General features: G+C 40.7%; 1 protein-coding gene across 1 annotated transcript in view; it reads left to right on the forward strand.

The window, feature by feature from the left end:
• The first annotated feature begins 3,962 nt into the window (after positions 1 to 3,962).
• Positions 3,963 to 20,584, forward strand: part of C1QTNF7 (C1q and TNF related 7) — a 99,809-nt gene continuing 83,187 nt past the window's right edge. Inside the window, 1 exon segment of the mRNA XM_037829420.1 lies at positions 3,963 to 4,148. Within this exon segment, the coding sequence (XP_037685348.1) occupies positions 4,136 to 4,148 (13 nt within the window). The 5' untranslated portion in view covers positions 3,963 to 4,135.

The following is a 20,584-nucleotide window of genomic DNA, read 5'->3' on the forward strand; positions in this document are numbered from 1 at the left end:
TAATCAGATATGTGGTTTGCAAATATTTTCTCCCATTATGTAGGTTGTCATTTTACATTTATGATAAAGTACTTTGAAACACAAAAGGTGTACGTTTTCTTCTATCTGATCTTAGAGAGAAAGCCTTCAGTCTTTCACCATTGAATAGAATGTTAGCAGTGTTTTTTTCATGTGTCTTTTATCATGTTGAGGAATTTTCCTTCTATTCCTAGTTTTCTAAGTGTTAGTATCAAGAAGTGGTGCTGGATTTTGTCAAATGCCTTTTCTGTATCAAATGAGATAACTGTGCGTTTTTTAACTTCAGTCTGTGAAGCAGTGTATTACAATAATTGATTTTCTTATGTTGAACCAACCTTGCATACCTGAGATAAATCCCACTTGACCATGGTGAATAATTCTTTTAATGTGCTGTTAGATTCAGTTTTCCAGTATTTTGTTGAGGATTTTTGCAACTATATTCATAAGAAATTTTGGTGTCTAATTTCTTTTCTTGTGGTATCTTTGTCTGACTTTGGTATTGGGGTACTGTTGGCCCAGAATGAATTAGGACGTGTTCCCTCCTCTTCAACTGTTTTGGAGGAGTTTGAGCAGGATGGGTGTTGATTCTCCTTGGAGTGTTTGGTAAATTTCACCATTGAAGCTATCTGTTCCTGAGCTTTTCTTTGTTGAGAGGTTTTTGTTTTTGTTTTTAATCCAATTTTATTGAGATATACTCACATACCAGATAATCATCCAAAGTGTACAATCAGTGGTTTGTGGTTTCATCACAAAGTTGTGCATTCATAACCACAGTCACTTTTTGAGCATTTTCATTACTCCAAAAAAAAAAAGAAGAAAAATTAAAAAAGGATACCCAAAACATCCCATACCCCGCAACTTCCCTATTATTTATTTATTCATTGTCTTTATTTTCTTACTCATCTTTCCATACACTTGATAAAGGGAGTATCAGTCACAAGGTTTTCATAATTACACAGTCACACTGTAAAAGCTATCTAGATATACAATCATCTTCAAGAATCATGGCTACAGGATTACAGTTCAACAGTTTCAGGTATTTCCTTCTAGCTATACTAACACACTAAAAACTAAAAAGAGATATCTATATAATGCATAAGACTAACCTCCAGAATGACATCCCAACTCTATTTGAAATCTCTCAGCCACTGAAGCTTTATTATACTTTATTATACTTCATTTCTCTCCCCACTTTTGGTCAAGAAGGCTTTCTCAATCCCACAATGCCAGGGCCAGGCTCATCCCTGGGAGCCATGTCCCACATTGCCAGGGAGAATCATTTCCCCTGGGAATCATTTATTCATTTCCCACATAGTGGGGAGGGCAGTGAGTTTACCTGCAGAGTTGACTTAGAGAGAGAGGCCACATCTGAGCAAAAAAAAGGTTCTCTGGATGTGACCCTTAGGCCTAATAATAAGTAGGCTTAGTTTCTCCTTTGTAGGAATAAATTTTGTGAGGGCAAGCCAAAGATCAAGAGCTTGACCTATTAAATTGGTAGTCCCCAGGGCTTGCAAGAATATCAGGAATTCCCCACATGGGGAAGTTTAATATTTCCACATTTTTCCACAGTGCCTCAAGGGGGCTTTGCAAATACTTTTTTATTCTCTGCACAAATTTCTCTGGGTTGTACTGGGCATCACACTAACCTATACAAAGCAACAAGATCTCAATCCCTGTTCAAGTTTCCATGTAATTATGGCGTTCAAATAAACTGACCATACAAGTTAAATTAGATAGTGTGTTACAGAAAATATAAATTTTGCACCAAATAAACATCTCTGTCTCACACCAAAGTTGAAGTTTTAAAACACAGTCAATATTGTCTTTTACCCTTTTGTCTGATTTGCCTTAGTCCTAATCAAATCTCTAAAATTGAAGTCTGATCTCTTTTTCAGCATTTTAAACAGTGGCTGTATGGGGTAATGCTGAATTTCATAGCTGCAGAACTCTAGCTTTGAGTGTTCAGAGATTTTTGATTACTGATTTGATATCTTTACTACTTATTGTTTTGTTGAGATCTTTTATTTCTTTTTGAGTTAATGTAAGTATTTTGTGTTTCCAGGAATTTGCCCATTTCATCTAGATTATCTACCTTGTTGGAGTACTGCTGTTCATAGTATCCTTTTATAGTCCTTCTTATTTCAGTGGGGTTCATACTAGTGTCCCCTTTTTTGTTTCTGATTTTAGTTATTCGTGTCCTCTCTCTTTTTTTCTTCATCAGTCTAGCTAAAGGCTTGTCCATTTTACTGATTTTTTCAAAGAACCAACTTTTGGTTTTGTTGATGCTTTTTTTTTTTTTTTAATTTTCAATTTCATTTATCTTTGTGCTGATCTTTTTTATTTCTTTCATTCTGCTCACTTTGGGTTTGGTTTGCTTGCTTTTTCTAGTTCTTCCAGTTTTGAGGTTGGATCTCTGATTTGAAATCTTTTTTTCTTTTTTAACATAAGCATTTAGAGCTATAAATTTCCTTCTCAGCCCTGCCTTTGCTGAGTCCCATAAGTTTTGGTATGTTATATTTTATTTTCATTTGCCTCAAGACATTTCTTAATTTCTCTTGTGATTTTCTCTTTTACCTATTGGTTGTTTGAGAGTACATTGTTTAATTTCCATGCATTTTTTTTAATTTCCCATTTCTCCCTCTGTTATGATCTCTATCTTCATTCCATTGTGGTCAGAGAAGATACATTTGTGATTTCAATATTTTTTTAATTTATTAAGACTTGTTTTGTGACCTAAGATAAGGTCGATCCTAGAAGAATGTGTATTCTGCTGCTGTTGGATGGTGTGTTCTATATATATCTGTTGGGTGGAGTTGGTTTAGAGTATCATTCAAGTCTTGTATTTCCTTATTGACCATCTATCTAGATGTTCTTTCCATTAATGAAAGTTGTGTATTAATAGCTCCTCCTATTAATTATAACCACATATTTCTCCCTTCAAATCTGTCAGTATTAGCTTCATATATTTTGAAGCTTGGCTCTTAGGTGCATATATATTTAAAATTTTTATGTCTTCTTGTTTAGTTGACTCATTTATCAGTATATAATGGCTGTCTTTTTTCCCTCATAACTGTTTTGGACTTCAAGTCAAGTTTATCTGATATTAGTATAGCTACTCCAGCTCTCTTTTAGTTTCTATTTGCATGGCATATTTCTTCTATCCTTTCACTTTCAACTTACCTATGTCTTTGAATTTAAGGTGAGTCTTTTGTCAACAGTAAGCTTTTATATCCATTCTGTCAATCTCTGCCTTCTGAATGAAGAGTTTAATCCATTTACACTTAAAGTCACTATTGATAATGCAGAACTTTCTTCTGTCATTTGAGTATTTAGTCTTTGTAAGTCTTATGCCTTTTTTTTTCTATCTCCCTCAATCCTTCCATTGATGCCTACTTTCACATTTATTTGCTTTTTTCATTATACACGATTGAGTCCCATCTTGTTTTGACCTGGATATATTTTTATATATTTGACCTGGATATATTTTTATATATATTTTCCTAGTGGTTACCATGGGGTTAAAATTTAACATCCTAAAATAAACGTATAGCAATCATATTTGATTTGATAACAACTTGACTTCAATAGCATACATATGATACCATTTGACTTTAAGGCATCACTTTAAAAAGCAAAAGTAACTTGAAATAATATGGTGAGAAGAGCAATGGACAAAAGAGAGAAAAAGAACTGTTTAGGTAACTGAGACCCTTGCTTTTGATTTGCCTCAGTCTGGGGTTTGCAGAATGTTACCCACCCTAACTCATTCCTAACTAGTGTATATATTAAGCTCTTTGAAATGTGAGTATTATGGGAAGGATCGCAGTTGCTTTAAATTATAGAAGTTGGCAAGTGCCTGGGAGAAGGAGTGGGAGGTTGTTTAAACTGAGAAAGACAGTTGCAAAACTTTGTACAACAGCATGAGCTCCAAGCTTCAAAAGCATTCTCATGCTCAGAGGAGTGCTTTATTTTTCATCAAGTTATTTTTTGCATTGTTTTGAAGCAGCTTTGAATAATAAACACATTTTTCTGCTTTAAATTTTTTAATGGTTTCTAAATTCATGGGACAACCAAAGCAAGAAAGCCTCATATTTTGGAGGAAAGTTTGATATAAGGAATGCCTAGAAAAGGTAAGCTACCATTTTCACTGCAGTTTTCTCTTTTTTCCTTCTGTTTGGCCTTTGTCAAATGTATTTACTAGAAGAACTGAAGAAAGCTACTTGTAAGGAAATGAGGAACTTGTAGAAAGTATGTCAACAGATGATAAATCATAAGTTAAAAAGCCTCAGCAGCGGTACTTTCTCCTGCTTTCCATTCCGCTTTATGCGTGAACTTCTGTGAAATATCTTTGACTATACGAAAAAATGCCATTTCTCTTAGAAAATGTGGGGAGGAGGTTCTCAAAATCTCCAACCTGATAAACCCAGCACTCACCAGTGTGCTGATGGGCTAATTTATTGCCAAGTGCAGAGTATCTGTGTTTTCTTATCCCACTATATGTAATTAACCTTTTGGAGCTATGATTGTTCTATCAACTCAGAAATCTTTTTAAATTTTAATTAAATTAAAAAAGATTTTAATATCACTCCAAAAACTCTCTTAAGCATGGTTACTGTGACTTCTTATAAACTCATTTTGCAGATAACGGTTTCTAATGTCAAAAAATCATTTGACTTTTCCTTTGTAACTACACTGGAGGATATTGTAGTATAGATACTGTACATCCTGGGGGGGGGGTTCAACTGAATGTTTGTTAATTCAAACTGCAATCGGCCAACAGTGTTCCTCTCTGAATAAGGTGGCTTTGCTTTCTCAGTTGTGCCTCATAAACAGGTAGGGAGCAGAGAGATTTTGACATTTCTTGTATTTCTATGGAAATAGGAGAGTTATCTTGTGGTTTTAGGTGGAGGAGCATGTAAACGCATAATGAGTTGCTCCTATTTCCCTTAGAAAATCCCTGTTATCAGCATTCCCATCTTTCTGAGGCAGAATTCCAGGTGCAAAAAACCAGATATCCGCAGAGATCTGCAAACTCTTCCGGCAGGCTAAGATTTTAACAGAGCCCCACATTCAATCTTCCAGGCACACATATGTACTCACAGCCAGAGGTTAAAAAACCCTGAGGGTTCAGCTGAGCTTGAGAGGTTTGGGACATCCCAGGTGACCTTAGTTTGCAAAACCCACTTGTGCAGAAACCTGAGCAAACCACCCCACTAGACCCGGGTGAGAAATGTGGGGAGCAGCATGGGGGACACTGTCCCAGGATATTGAGGGCCAGTGAGGGCCGTGAAGGGCTGTACCTTCCTTGCCGTACCAGCTGTTTTTCTGCTTTTGGAATAATATTTCCTCCTGTATTGAATACTAGTTGCATAGGTGGATTATAGAGGTCTCCTCTGCCTTTTGTGGTCTCCGTGAAAGGGGAGGGATCAAGGTCAGAAGAAGGATGTTACTGCGGAAGAGCAAGAAGGCAGCTTGGTCCGTTCACTGCAAGGTGATCGAGAGAAACTTCGTTGCCTTTCTCCATCGACAGCTGTTAGTGAAAGAAGTGCGAGACCCGTGACTGCCAACTTACTGTCCTCCTTTCCACGTCTTCTCTTTTCTCCCTCTTCCCCTCCACTTCTAACGCGCCAGCCCAGAGAACACATGAGAAGGAGGAGTGGGTCGGACTGACAAAATAATTTCCATCTCCTCCTTCCTGGTCCTGTCGATGCCCCCAGGGCAGTTGGGGAAGCCCCCACCCTATATGGAGGGGGGTCCTCCCGGGCTCCACCCCATGACCTCATCGCAGGCAGCCGGAGAGAGGGGGGCGGCCAGCGGTTGCATGGCGCCTGAGTGCGCCCCGGGGACGGGTGTGGCGGGGAACTGCGCCGTGTGGCATGACGTGACTGCTGGCGAGCCGGGGCGCGGGCTCCCCATCTCGGGCTCCCATGCAGGCTGGCGGCATTGATGGATGCCAGGTCCACCCGGGCCCCACCTCTGGGCCAGAGAAGGTCCCGAAGAGGACAAAAACAAAAAGGCAACCCGGGTTGCTGGTGGAGCCCCACGCCAGCTGACTCATCCGAGCCACAGTCTCTCAGGGGCTTGGCAATTAAACCTGGATGGGACCCTGGAAAGGACAGGTCAGGGTTGACCCAGGAAGGACACGAATGGGAGGCCCAACACCACCTAATGGTGCCTTGTCCCACCTCAGAGAGGCTGAGGGAGAGAGGTGATGTCTGCAGGATGGAGGGAGGAGGCGCGTTAACTAATGAACTGCTGGGGAGCTGGGCAGCCATGCTGTCAGGCTGGCTTCGGGGTGGGAACCAGGCAAGCCCCTGCTGGGTGCATCAGGATCTGAGAAGCCCCAGGTCGGGATTCAATGCCTTGGGGCTGTCTTAGTTTCCTAGGGCTGTCTTAACAAAATACCACAACTGGGTGACTTAAAAAACAGATTTATTGTTCTGGAGGCTGGACAGCTGAAGGCAAGGTGTCAGCAGGGCCTTGCTCCCTCTGATGTCTGTAGGAAGACTCTATTCCAGGCCTCCATCCTGGCTTCTGGTGGGAGCAGGCAGGCCACCCAAATGGCATTCTCTGTGTCAGCTGTCACATAGCGCTCTCCCCTTGTCTCAGTGTCCAATTCTCCCTTCCTATAGGGACTCCAGGCATATTGAATTAGGGACCACCCTAATCCAGTGTGGCCTCATCTTAACTAAGAATGCCTTTGGTGACCCTATTTGACCAAAGGTCACATTCACAGGACCAGGGTTAAAATTGAACCTGTCATTTTTGGGGACACAATTCAACTCATAACAAGGGGCTAGGAAAGAGATGTTATTGTAATTTAAGCACCCCATTTGAGTGGCCACTCTGAATCAGTGTCCTTGACAAAGACAGACCAAAATAAACAAACAAAATCTGCATAAACCACAGACCAAATATAAACTACAATGCAGCAAGGTTGGAGAGAACACAAAGAAGAGGCGCTTTGCAATCTGCCTGCTGCAATCAAAGCAACCTTCCCAGTAGAGGTAACATTTGAACTAGATCTTGGCAGATTAGTACAACATCACAAGAGAGCCAAGAAGGTCTAGGATTACCAAGCAGAGGTCAGTGTGCAGAGGCAAAGAGATGTAAAGATCACAGCCACTCACATAAACCAAGCAGCTTGGGGGTGCTGGGCTCTGTTTCCCAAAGTGCATGCCAAGGAACACCAGTTTCACAAAGTGTTAAAAAGAGGGTAACCAAAGACTATCCCCTGGTCAGACAAATGAGGGAATGTGAAAAGCTGGGTACCCCAGTAGACCACAGCTCAGGCTCTGGGGTCACAAATTCTGATGTCAAATCCCAGCTCCACTTTTTAACTGTTCTATGAACTATACCCATTTTATCATCAGTTTCTTTGTCTGTTAAATGAAGATAATGATTATATCCAATATGATTGTTTCATTCAGAGAATTAAATTAAAAAATTCCTATAAAGGGCCTATATAATGAGAGCTCAAAACTGATAATGATTTTTATTAGGTACTAAATGCTGGTTTCTTTGCTGCAGGACTTCTCTTAGCTTTTAGTTTGTTAATGTGCTCTGTGGTTTGCATGAGTGGGTCATTAGACTCTGATGTTTCCCAAATTCACTTGACCATGAAACAGTTTTTCCCCAAGGAATATCACACAAATCATGGAATGCATGCTGCAAAATGGCGAGATTGAGTTGGTCAGGTGGGTTGAGGCCAAATGGCCTTCAACCACAAAATGTTTCCCAAGATTTAATTGAAATTTCTCAATCTCTACTGGCCACGTCATGAGTTGTCTTCAATAGCTCAAAGGAACAGCAGCTCAACAACTGGGATTCTCATATCTGAAGAAATTGACTTTTTTTTCCTTTTAACTTCATCAACTTTTAGAAGTAAGAAAAGAATGACAACAAAGCAAATTCTTGTCAGTAATTTCACTTTTGGAAAGCTAACCTTTAATGAAGGTTTGAGAGCCTATTGTGTATAGGGCAATGTAAAGGACATAGCTAAATAAAACATGATCCTAAAAAAAAAAAAAAAAAAGATGAACACGATCCTACTTTCAAGGAGTTCAGAATCTAATAGGGAAAAAAAAATATGTGTTCAATAGCTAAAATGGAAAGTTAAATGGCAGAATATGAGAGGGGCTCAAAGTGGGTGGTAATTCAGAGAAAAGAAGAACACAGGATCCGGTAACAAGCAGAGTGATAGCTAACGTTCTTCACCATTTACCAGGTGCTAGGAACTGTGCTAAGTACTTTACAATATGATTAACTTATTTGTGCCAAATAACACCACAAGGTGGATGTTGATTTAACCATTTCATAGATGGGAACACTGAGCCTCAGAGAAATTCAGTAATAAAGTGGCAGAGGAGGGACTTGAACTCAGGTACATCTGATGCACCCAATCCCTGATCCAGGGAAGACACCACAGAGGAGATAAGATGCAATCTGTCCTTGAAGGATGAATAAAGATTGGTGGGTTTGGCTTTCCAGGCAGTGAGAAAAATATCCATAAAAATATATATTTTTTAGATACACATAAATATATAAATTTATATATATAAATATATAGAAAAGCATGGAAAGGAACAGCATGGGCAGTAGCTGTGAAGCCACTCTGGCAAGACAAAGCACATGCATTGAGTTCAGAGGGAAATGAGCTCACAACACTTGGTTGGAACCAGATCATAGAAAGTCTTGAATACCAAACGACAAAGTTTGGATTTTTTTAGTGGAGTAATCATTAAAAGTTTGTAAACAAGAAAACGACATGATGAGACACAATGATTAATCATTGCTTAGGAGGTACAGAGATAAAACCTCCAGGTAGGAAACTATTTTTGACCAGGCAAGAAAGAAAAGTTGTTCACACAACTACTTCCCCTAGCAGTTAACGGGTGGAGGTGCCCATTTGGCCTGGTCTCCTAAACCTGCCTTACTGAGGACTTGACCATCATAATGGTCTTTCAGAATAACAGCCCTGAGGTTTCCCCAAATCCAGTTTCCCTCCTGTAAAGTGGGAGGGGATGGGGAATGGGAGGGTCAAGGGGCCACTAGTTGGCCTTCAAGGGCCCTCCCAGCTCTCAGAGTTTGTTAATGTGCTCTGTGGCTTGCATGAGTGGGTCATTAGACTGTAAGTATTTTTAGGTCAATCGTTAACTATTCAGACCCCTATTGGATTACCAGGATGCAGACTTTTCCTTCATATCAAGCAAGCATATTTTAAACAGAATTTAAGGGTCTACAAAAGTTTTACGAGTTTAGATATACATCAAGTACATAATGGTGATATTGGCATGCAACAGTTGTGGGAGGGAGGATCTTAATATATCCCTTTAGGAGAAATTTTTATCCATCCTCTTGGTTATCTGCCTTTTGCAGTGTTCAACTGTCTACCTCCTGTGACTGGGAATTCTTATTGCAGGATTTTATACTGCTTCAAATGATGTTTATTCACGTACGTGTCTTACAACATCCTCCAGCCCTCCAAATAGGTGGTTAGCTTCTAGAGGGCAGTGACTAATTCATCTTTAGGTTCTCTAATGTTTTACAACTATAGCAAGCCTGAATCTTATTCTACAATCATGGTTTGCAAGAAATACCTACTTAATAATTCGACTTAAACGTGACACCAGGGGTCCATGCCAGCAGGAACTTTAATCTCAGAAATTATTTGGGCTCCTACCTACCACCTCCAACACCTAGGTCAGGTGAAAATCCTGGAGCTCTCCCTTCACATCAGTTATGCCCACTCTTAAAAATGCTAGTTCCTTTGGTGTCTGTGGATGCTGATTCCAAAACCCACACAGGGACTGCAAACCGTTGTCATGGCCAGGAACATGGAGCCAAACAGTGCCAGGCAGCCTTGCCCTCTTAGCACTGGCCACACCAACCCCCAGTCCTTACGAAACCTGGAGAAATCCCCCCATTTAACCCCGCTCTCCTCTCCAGCATATATTCTCAGGCTTGGACTTTCAGAAAAGAAAGGAAGAACTATTGCTTTCGAGAAAAATCAAGGATTTCTGCAAAATCCTTGAGATGAGGAAATACATTCTGGAAACAAGGCAACATTCATGGAATGATAAGCGTGGGGTGGAGAACAATATATAAATTAACATTTTAATAAATTATTCCATCACTCAGCCAATTGGTAATCAATAATTGCTGGTGAGATGCACATCCCAGGAAATGATGAAGTGGCTTCTCCAAAGTTACTCAGTTTGTGACCAGTGGAGATACTCATTATGATCAGATTAATAATATTAATAGTATGTCTTTGTTAAGTGCCTACTTTATGCCAATACTTTACAAATACTGTCTCCGTGTCCCCCATTTTTAGATAAGGAAAGGTAAGTAGTGTACCTAAATCCTACACATACCAAGAAGTAAAGCAGTTATATAAACCCAAGTTGTGTCCCAAGACCCATATATTTTCCACAATGACTCCCGAAATAGATTCCTCATTTTCTATCTAGCAGTCTGGAACTCTGCTCCTAACTAATACTTCAGTAACCATTTGCAATTTAAATTTATTTTAAATGAAGATGTTTCCCACAGAAACATAGTGTAACTTTGTTTGACATAGTAATAATCCCACGGACACATACAGAATGGTTTATTACCCCACCTCGTCACACATCTGTAGGCATCAAGGAGGCAGATTTTATCCTTTATGAGAGATGAGAGCAAATTAAAGTGACTTGTCTAAGAGAACATTGCTTAAAAGAGAGCTCAAACTCTGACATTTGCCTGTCTTCTGCCTCCAAGTTAATGGAAGAGAATCAGTCCTAGTTAATGAGAACCTAATTATAGAACAGCCTTAAATATTTGACATTTTAGGACTTTCATGTACTACCAATAACATAAAGCAGGAGTTAATGCAGTTTCCTTAAAATGTGCCCCACTAGAGTACTCTGGCAATTTTGAGAGCTGCTAACACATTAATTGGTGGGCTTGCCAATTGTTAACATCTTCCAGTTTATACTCTTAAATTGATAAGTGATTTTTTAAGCTTCTTCCTTGCACCATTAATTTATCTACAAAATATGTTTTGTATAGTAGTTTTTCAATCCCACTTCTCTCTAAAATCTAAGTCAACATTATTGGAAACTTAATGGAAAGATTCTTTGAATGTATCAGAATTAAGCAACCCATTTTATCGCATTGTCTGTATCAATTTCCAAGATCATTAGCATCTCCTCTTTTCCTTCACGATTAAGACCACATTTCTTGGCATGGCCTTAGGGGGCCTCTGACCCCCCAACACACATACTCCAGCACCTTTATTTCCTACTACTCTACACCACATACTTATCGCTACACACAGAGAACTTATCATAACTTCCGGACATCTGTCTTCTCTATGTGACAAACGTCTGAGGAGTCTCAGTCCCCTCCGTTGCCTTTGAATGGATTATGTTGAACCATATAAAATTGCTGGCATTCAACCTTTTTTCTTTTCACCTACAAAAAATGGCAATTTTGTACAGTTCAACACACTATAATCTGAAGATTTAAAGAGAGCTCCCATTGCTAGAGGACAATTTATGTGTCAGGCTCTTAAATATCAGTGAAATGTGTCAATTGTCCTCCAGTTTGTCCCTGAGGCTGAGATGGAATGGTATCCAGACGGACTTTGAGAATTTACCCACACTACAGGTCTCACTGTCAGTGTCAATGCTACCGGCAGCAAAAAGTTCATACCTAAGACAGCCCCTTCAGCTAAAACACCACTGGTCACCAGAAAGTTCCTTATTATACCAAAATCTTCATTTTAAGTCTCTCCATCAGTCCTTTTTATGCTTTTAAGAAAGAGTCTACCTCTTTCCTCTGGGCATTTTAAATACTTGAGGACCGTCATTATTTGGCTGGGAAATGAGTCTCCTGGGTCTCCTTGCACTTTCAAGAAGGACAGTCCCCTGGGTACCCTGACGTTCGTTCGTCTCTGATAGCCACTCCCCTCTTGAAATAGACATGCAGTCCTGAGTGCCAGATTCCAGGTAACTCACAATGCATGCCAGCTCCATATCAACTTTCCAGGGCTGGATACTGACAGCCTGGTGCCTGGGATCAAGAAAGACTCTGATCCCAATCAGGAGTTAGCAGGAAAGAGGATAGAGTTCAATTAGTGATATCTGTGGGACAATCAGATTTTTTGCCAGGATATTGTCTGACAGTCCAAAATACAGGGAAACTATTACTCCCTCATATTTAAGTCTATTTTCCATGATGCTAAATTTGCATCAGCTTTGCTAGTAAGCCCATCTCATAAAAAGGTAACTGAGATACTCAGATTATTTTTTTAACCTTAGTTGTAGCCAAGTCAATTCGTATCCAGGCTATGCATCTGCTTTTCTTCAGAGTTAACTAAAATCAATGAAGAATCTGGAGTTATGATCTCCCTGAGTGCCAGTTTCCCCCCTAACTCTTCCTGACTGTGTGACTGCAGGGACAGTATTTGCACTCTCTGAGGCTCTGTTCGTTCATCATTGAACAAGCGAATAATAGATACCTTCTCTACTGGACTCATTTGAAGTATTACATGAGATAATATGTAAGAAAAAAGTATGTAAACTAGAAGGCAAAATAAAAATGCTGGTTATTGTTAGGAGCCTAGGACATTGGTCTATTTTTTCTCTCAGCCTCTTTGTTTTGGAGAAATTCTCTCTAGACAAACTGACACTGGGAAATTAAAAACAAAAGTACAAGCAAGAGGAATGAACACACACTAGATATTCAGTGACTGGACATGCGTGTGAAGGAAAACATGTGTCAAGGAGAATTTCAGCTGAGATGAACATGTTTCCTAGAAGCTGTGAAAGCAGAGTGACAAGCAAACTCCAGACTGGCTCTCCCTGGCTTGCTTTGAGTTTTCAAGACCTCGGATATTGGTCTGAAATGATTTGTGCTTGCCATTTGCTCACACAATTGCACGTTGTTGCTCCCAGTGCTTTTGCCTGTGAAAGAAAATATACCCATTTCTCAGGGATACTTGTCAGCAAAATACTAGCATAGCTCTTGGCGACACAATAAATGGGAAGCCACATCTCTGTCTATAGGAGCCAAGCAGAAAATGTGCAATGAGTGAATAAGGACCTGGTGGAGACTTAGAACTGCAAACTCTGCCTGAGTGGATAGTCACCTCCCCTCTACCTGATGACCACCATGGGGCAATGTGGCCCAATTTTGGCAGAACTTCAAATTTTTCAAGAAAATCCATATATCCTAGTGTTTATGTGAAATGTTCCTATTTCTAAAATACTCCCAGTGTTGTTTTACCTGTAGATGGAGCAATTTCATATAGCTCAACCCAATGTAATCCAAGAAATATAAAAAGAGCTCCCATTTTCATGCGGTGTGGGAAATCTCAAGAGGCTTTGCCATTCAGTATTTCCTGGAAAAAACATGCACACAAACACACATACTAATAGAAATAGCTAACAGCTCACTCAGTGCCTGGCCAGTACAGTGTAGGTAAACGCTCATTTAATCCTTCCAACAGCCCTATGAGGTTGACTATTTTTATTCCTATTTTACCCAAAACCTCACCATCTGTTAGAAGTGGTGCATATATACATGAATATATAATTCCCTGGCCTACAGAGCTGGTATCCTTATGTCTCTTGCCACATAGGACCAGAAGAGGAAATTTTAAATATATATTGCTGCCCATTCCCTAGAGATGGACAGATTGGGGTGAAAGAGGATTCTCCTATTCTCCTGGCCTTTCTGGATAACTTTAAATTTCCGTACCCCTTCTGAAAGAATGCAAAGGACTATGGCAAATTGGCCTCTCCCATCTTTCTCTCCTTTTCCAGTCCTTACTTTTACTTCTCTTCCTACCCAGACCAATCTGTCAGCCATTTCCACTTTGCACCCCAGCCTTTGTGCTGTGTATTTCTTTCCTTCTACACAGTCTCCCTTTTCTCACTTTCCATATCCCCCTTCTTTTCTCCCATCCTTCTATTTCTCTCCCCCTCTGCCCTTTCCACCCTACTCTTTCATTCCAGTCACCACCTTCTCCAAAATCCCTTCCTCTGTCTTCATTATCTCCTTGCCCTCTTCTCCACACCACCACCTCAAGTCTAAATTCTTTTTTGGTTTGTTTGTATTTATGCTTTATACCCTGTAATATATATATATATATATATATATATATATATATATATATATTCCCAGATAACTAGAATGCCCTGCACAGTGCCTGTTGCATGATACAAACTTCGTTAATGTCACCCTGCTCCTTCTACACAATTTAAAAGAAATGTGCGGAATCAAGCAGTTTAAATGGAAATAGGAAACCACAGCCATGAGGAGGAGGAGGAGGAAAATATGTGAACCACAGAGCCAATCTGGTCACTGTGACTGAGCATGAAATTTCGTTTCCTGGCAGCCAAGCCCAGAATCTTTTCAGACTTAAAGTGACCCGTGTATCCTCTGGTGTGCTCCGGGTGAAGGGCCAGAGGAGGGGAAACGAATTCCCTTTCTTTTGCCGTGACCCAGGTCCTGCCCTGGAACAAAATTTTCCCCTTAGATTCAGTTTTCTTTTTGGAAAATCCCTGGGTCAACCACTGGACAAGCCAGTGCTGGATGCTGTTAAAATCTCACTCTAACCGTATTCAGAGTGTTGTCTTGTGTAGTAAAGGAGGCAAGTCTTATAAGGAAGGTAATTTGTAGTTAGAGTTGTTGCTAGGGTGTTGCTAAGGGAAATTGCTGTGCTTGGTTAAATCAGAAAGCTTACTGAATCAGTTCAAACTACAGCTGGATGACTATGGGGGGAGAATATTAGGAAGGAAAGATAGAAGGAAAAGAAGGAAGGGAGAGAGGGAGGGAAGGAGGAAAGGGGGAAGAGAGAATGTTTTCTGAATCTCCTGTATTTTCCTAAATTTCTTACCATTTACTCTTTCCTGTCACCATCATCTTTCCTCTGAGTCCTGAGGATGAACCTATATCTCCATTTCCAGCCACTCTCTCTAAAATCTAGTCTTTTATATCCTACACTTTCTCCTGCATGTAGAAATTTAAGCTTCCCCACAAGTCTTCTATTTCATTATTGACCAAGCCATCTTCCAAAGACAAAGCAATAAATTGTGGGTTCCTAAGACTGTCAGTTTTATATAGGCTCTGGATACCACATGTTAATAGGGCCGTTGTGAGCTGAACTAGAGATGGTGTGGGTGACCAGAAGGTGACAGATAAAAAAATAAAGGAAACAAAGCCCCATGAAGAACAATTGCAGGGCATCAGTGTAACTATCCTGGAGAAGGGAAAATTCATGGGAGATTACGAGAGACTGACTTCAGGTATCTGAGTATCTCCCTCGAATTGGACTTCTGAAATAATTCTCCAAGATTCGGCATCAATTACTTGAGATTCTAATCCACACAGGCAGCAAAGCATAGGCTGGCTCCGAAGTCCGTATAGACCTGGGTTCAAATCCAGCTCTGCCATTGTCTAGGCTCGTGCCCTTGGGCAATTAACATCTCTCACCTCAATTTCCTTGCTGTAAAAAAAAATAGGAGTTCCATCTCCTTAAGGTTATTATGAGGATTAAATGAGATAATATAGTACTCTGTCAATTGTAGATATACTAATATTCCAGTTTCTTCTATGGAAATGCAATAGAAGAGAAAGCTTTACATAAGCAGGGTATATAATATTGTAGTGTTTGGATCACAAATCCTAAGGTTTTCTTTCTTTTTCCTTTCTTGCTTTTGTTTCTTCTTTCATTCATTCATTCCTCCCCCTCTCCCTCCTTTTCTTCCTTCCATTCTTCCTTCCTTCTATTCTTTTTTTCTCTTCCCCTATAACCTTCCAGCTATAGCTTGAACCTGCATTCAGTAAACTTTCTAATTAAGCAAGGACTACAGATTTTCTTTAGCAACAATTCCAACCATAAATTGTCTTCATTATAAGATTTGCCTCCTTTACAACACAAAACAACATTCTAAACTGGATTTGAATGAGATTCTGAAAGAGATTCAGAAGTGTTTGGGAAGGAAAAGAAAGGGAACTTTGCCATAGTAGATAAATAAAGGAGAGGGGGAGATTCAGTCAGATTCTCAAGCTTGGCTACACCTTATGATCAACAAGGGAGGCCGGACCCAAGACCAATTACATCAGAATGTCTGGGGGTGGGTCCAGACCATAATATTATTTAAAGTTCCCCAGGCGATTCCCCTGTGCAGACAAGGTTGAGAACCACTAGTTAAGGCGAGGGGCGATCAACGGGTTGGAAAGCTGCAGAGCTGACAAGGTTGCTGTACACACGGTGTGAGGACATTGATAACTTTCTAGACCAGGGAGATATTTCAGCAGAGCTGTGGAAATAGAAGTCAGACTATGAAAAGAAGACATGAGTAGCAAGGAGGAGTCCACAATGCGTGTGGCTTAAACCTTCAACAAATATGGTAGAACCCAGAAGGGAAGAGAGGGGAGGACAGCTTGAAAAGTGAGCCAAAGCAATATAATTTATTTTTAGAATATGGGAGACAAGCATTTTGAACCAAAGACAAATACACCTTATCTTGTAAGTTTGCAATTTAAATTGTTGCAAACAATGAAAAAATTTTAACTTCATCCAGTAGATTTCCTCTTGATTTCAGATCCATCAGAGAATCTTGACCAAACATTTCCTCTGTTTTATGCTTCACTACTCAGTTCATTTTAACTGCCATTTTTCGAGGTTCCTGTTTGTGTGTCAAATAAGTCACTCGATCACCTCCCTTAACCCTCACACGGACCTGTAAAAGAGCTGTCTCCCATTTTAAAGGTGAGGACACTTTACAGGTTAGGAAATGAGCTTCAGGGAGGTTCCATAGTTTGCTCAGAGTCAGTAAGGGGCAAAACCAGCATTCAAACCCGGGTCTGTATAACCCCAAATCTCGTGCCCTTCACACACTGCCCCTGCTTCCAGGTAAAGCACCAATTCAATCCCTAGAGAGTTGCATGCTGCCTTCGAAACCTACGAAATGACAAAAATGATGCCCTGAAAGATAAGGCCTCTGGTGGTGGACAAAAAGAATTAAAAAGTGAAACTATGTCAGAGGTTGCAGCTTTTACTTCAGGTGGCAGAGGAGCCTGAGCAAGATATGAAGTATTTCAGAGATGGGTGGGCTTGGAGTCTTTGCCATGACTGACACCTCTGTCCAGGAATGTAGTAGAGGAAAAGCTAGCGTCTGATTGCCCGTAACTGCCACAAATCTGAAAATGCAGCATCTTGCCCTGCAAGCAGTTGGAGTTGGATAGGACTGACCAATCTCAACTGTCCCTCTCCACCATCTGTTTGCTCCTTTCTCCTTCCCTAGATGCTAGTCCTCGCTGACTCTTGCCTGCCAAATCATCTGACACGTGCCAGCTCATTTGGCCGACTTCTCTTGATGAAAACAAATCTCCACATTCCTTGATTATTCTTGAAAACTAATTAGTGTCCATTTGCGAGCAGTGCTTTTCTCCCAGGTATATTTCGGCCCAGAGGGCTGCTTTAATTTTATTAGCTTAGAGGAAAATGAAATCTAATAAATATATCACATCAGTTCCAAATAGCTGCATAATCTATGTCAAAGAGACAATTTCCATTTGTCTGAAGTCTGTGGATATTAGTACCAGTTATCTCTTGCACTGAGACGGGGGAGTGAGCAAAACATTGCCCTCCCCTCAGATGAAAAGACCTCAAATCCTGAGAATTGCTGATGCAATGTCCACACGAAAGAGCCAGTGACATTTCATGTTGCCTTTTAAAAATATTAATATACTTTAAAAGAGCCTGACTAGATGGGTCATTCCAGGACAAGTTTTAGATTCTTTGAGAATAAAATTGGGTAAGACCATAACAGAGACTGTTTAGTTTGGACAGATTAATTGCCAAAATGCTCATAAAAGGATGGATCAGCTGAGCATGTTTCTTGCAGCACATATTTTCAGATTTTCTTCAAAAGTTAGTCTAACAAAAATTTGAGAGAAGCCATGTGACACACCCATAAAATACAAGCACCTCAAATAGAGCTTATGTCTCAAATCAAATTGGTCCAGGGAGTTTGTGGTGATTTGGACAAAGCTGTTGTTTGTGATGTTCCTGATTTATCACAAAAACCATCAGGAGAAAGGAAGGGCAGGGATTTACTGATTGCCCTCTGTGTGCCTCGCTCTGTGTCCTATGTCCTAACTAAAATATTATCTCGATCAATCCTCTCAATTACCATATGAGGTTGGTATCATTCCCATTTTAACAAGGAAGAAACTGAAGCTTAGAGAATGAAAAACCTAGAGACCACAGCAAGTATATGGGGGAGAAAGGAGTTGGGAAAGGAGACTGAAACTAATATTTGGCCAATGTATATTTGGATCAATGAATAAATGAATCTTGGTAAGCAAATAAGAAATGTATGATACAATGAATCTATAGGCCCTGTATCCATTCCAACGCATGGAAATTGGAAGCTGATGTTTTGCATGAGATCAAAGCTTCAGTCAAGGCATCCCAAAACATTCATGAATCTCCAGGAAGAAATTCCACCATCTGCTCCTCGGCTCCTCTAGGCATTTCCTCAGAGCCTCTTCAGTGTAGATTTTAGGTGTCGAGTGAGCAGAGTAGAAACCAAATGCCACGAGAACCAGGAAAATCTTGTAATAGTGGTAGGAGTGCGTTGGGGGCAGCTGCTTTTGTGGAAGGCTTGTTATGTGCACTAAATCCTCATCAGAACCCACTTTCCAGGTGGGGAAAATGAAGCTTGGATATCTGGAATCTCAGAGGAGAGGAAATTTGAAGAAATACAAGGACTTACATATTCAGTCAAGAACAAGGAAGGAAAGACTTGCACATGGACTCCTATTTGAAGCTCAAGAAGACCCATTTGGTCAGAGAAAAATGTTCTGGAAAGAGAATAGTAAGATAAAAGTTGGATAATGGTTGGATAAGGGTTCAAACTGTGAAGGACTCAGAATTCCAGGAGAGGTAATTTTGACTTTGTTTTGAAGAGAGTGGGGACCCTCAAAGGTTTCTGCATGAGGGAGAGATCTATGGAAAGCAAATTTTTATAAAGATGAAGTGGGCCATGGTGTGTGGGAAGGGAGTGGAAGTGGGAAAGCCAGATGAGGGACTTTCCTCAGAAGAATTCCATGTCACTCTGAAGGCCCTGCCTGTTCTGAGACTTGGTGTCATTTGAACTTTATTGCCTTAGGTCTTGGTGCTGGAAAGCTGTTCAGATGAAGCAGACATCCTGGGCTGCTTAAGCTCTGCCTAAAGTGACTTCACATTGGATGGTCTAATCCCCTTGGGCTTTGATGTGGAAATGACATCTTGACAGTGAGCAAATTCCAGGAACTCTTCCAGGGGAGAACACAAGCTAAAAAAGTAGTCTCCACACCACGCATGTGTTAACCTCAGGAAGCAGGGAGATGGTGATGAGGGGAAAACCATGTGGGAAAACAGTGTGCTTACCTCAGAATTTTTTATCCAGTGCTATAGGACATAAACGTAAACTATCGGTCCCCAAACAGAAATCTGAGAATGTGAAGGGCTCACATGAATTTTTTCCAGAGATGTTGCCTCTGCCCCACCCCTCCTCATAGACAGGTGCACTGCATCCCTAGATTGCTTTCATTAGTGCAATCTTAAGGAATCAATTCAGGGGAATAGCCTAGCCCAGTCCTTGCTTTTGGAGGGGGATGGGCCCATGCATTTTATAGGTGGTAAACATTCAAGAAGGCAGTGTCAGGTGAAGTGCTGGAGAACTAGGTTTGAATCTCAATTCTATTATTTCCTAGCCATGTGACCTTGAACAAGCTCACTGGGCTGCAGAACAGTAATAAATATGTAAGGAACGGATGAATCAGATATATGACAGCACCTTACACAAAGGAAGGAGCTGACACAGCATGGAGCAGTAGTCAAAAGTCAGGGCCTCCAGGGCTAGGCAGGTGATGGAAGCCAAAGAAGTGGCTGGGTAGAGATCTGAGAAACCAGAGTTCCTAAGCCCCCATTAAGTGAGGGAGTCCATTTGCTGCCCCAAGAGAAGCCAGAAATAGTTTTTTTGTTTTTTTTTTTTTTAATAGCAACGAATAAAGATTGTGCGGAAACCCCAAACAAAGCAGTGGATTAAATGTGGCTGCCAGTTTGCAAGCAAGATAGGGCAGTTGGCAAATTGTCCTAGATATGGAGATGTGGCAAAATGAAGCCACCAGACAGAGCTGGGTTCAAACCCTTTTTCTGATAACTAGTTGGGTGTCCTTGAGCAAGTTCTATGCCTTCTCTAAGATTTATTTTACTTTTCTAAGGGAAGAAATGTAAGTAACAAGGATAACCCACAGAGTGCTAGTGGGGATTAAGTGAGATCAAATCCTGCAGGGGCCCTGACCTATAAGAATGAGCCTGGAGCAAGCGCTGGGAGCCCCCAGCCGGGTCAGACATTAACCCTTTAGTTGCTGGGCTGCAGGGAAGTCTGGTGGGTTTTAGGGAAAACCTGAAGAGGTGGGTGAGAGGCTGGCACAACAGCCTTTACCAAAGCCCTTCACCCAGTTCCCAAACCCAGGTAATGTGCAATAAACGGCAACATTTACTTTTAAGGATCAA

This window comes from Choloepus didactylus, chromosome 3 (assembly GCF_015220235.1).
Source record: "Choloepus didactylus isolate mChoDid1 chromosome 3, mChoDid1.pri, whole genome shotgun sequence".
NCBI classification, from domain to species: Eukaryota; Metazoa; Chordata; class Mammalia; order Pilosa; family Megalonychidae; genus Choloepus; species Choloepus didactylus.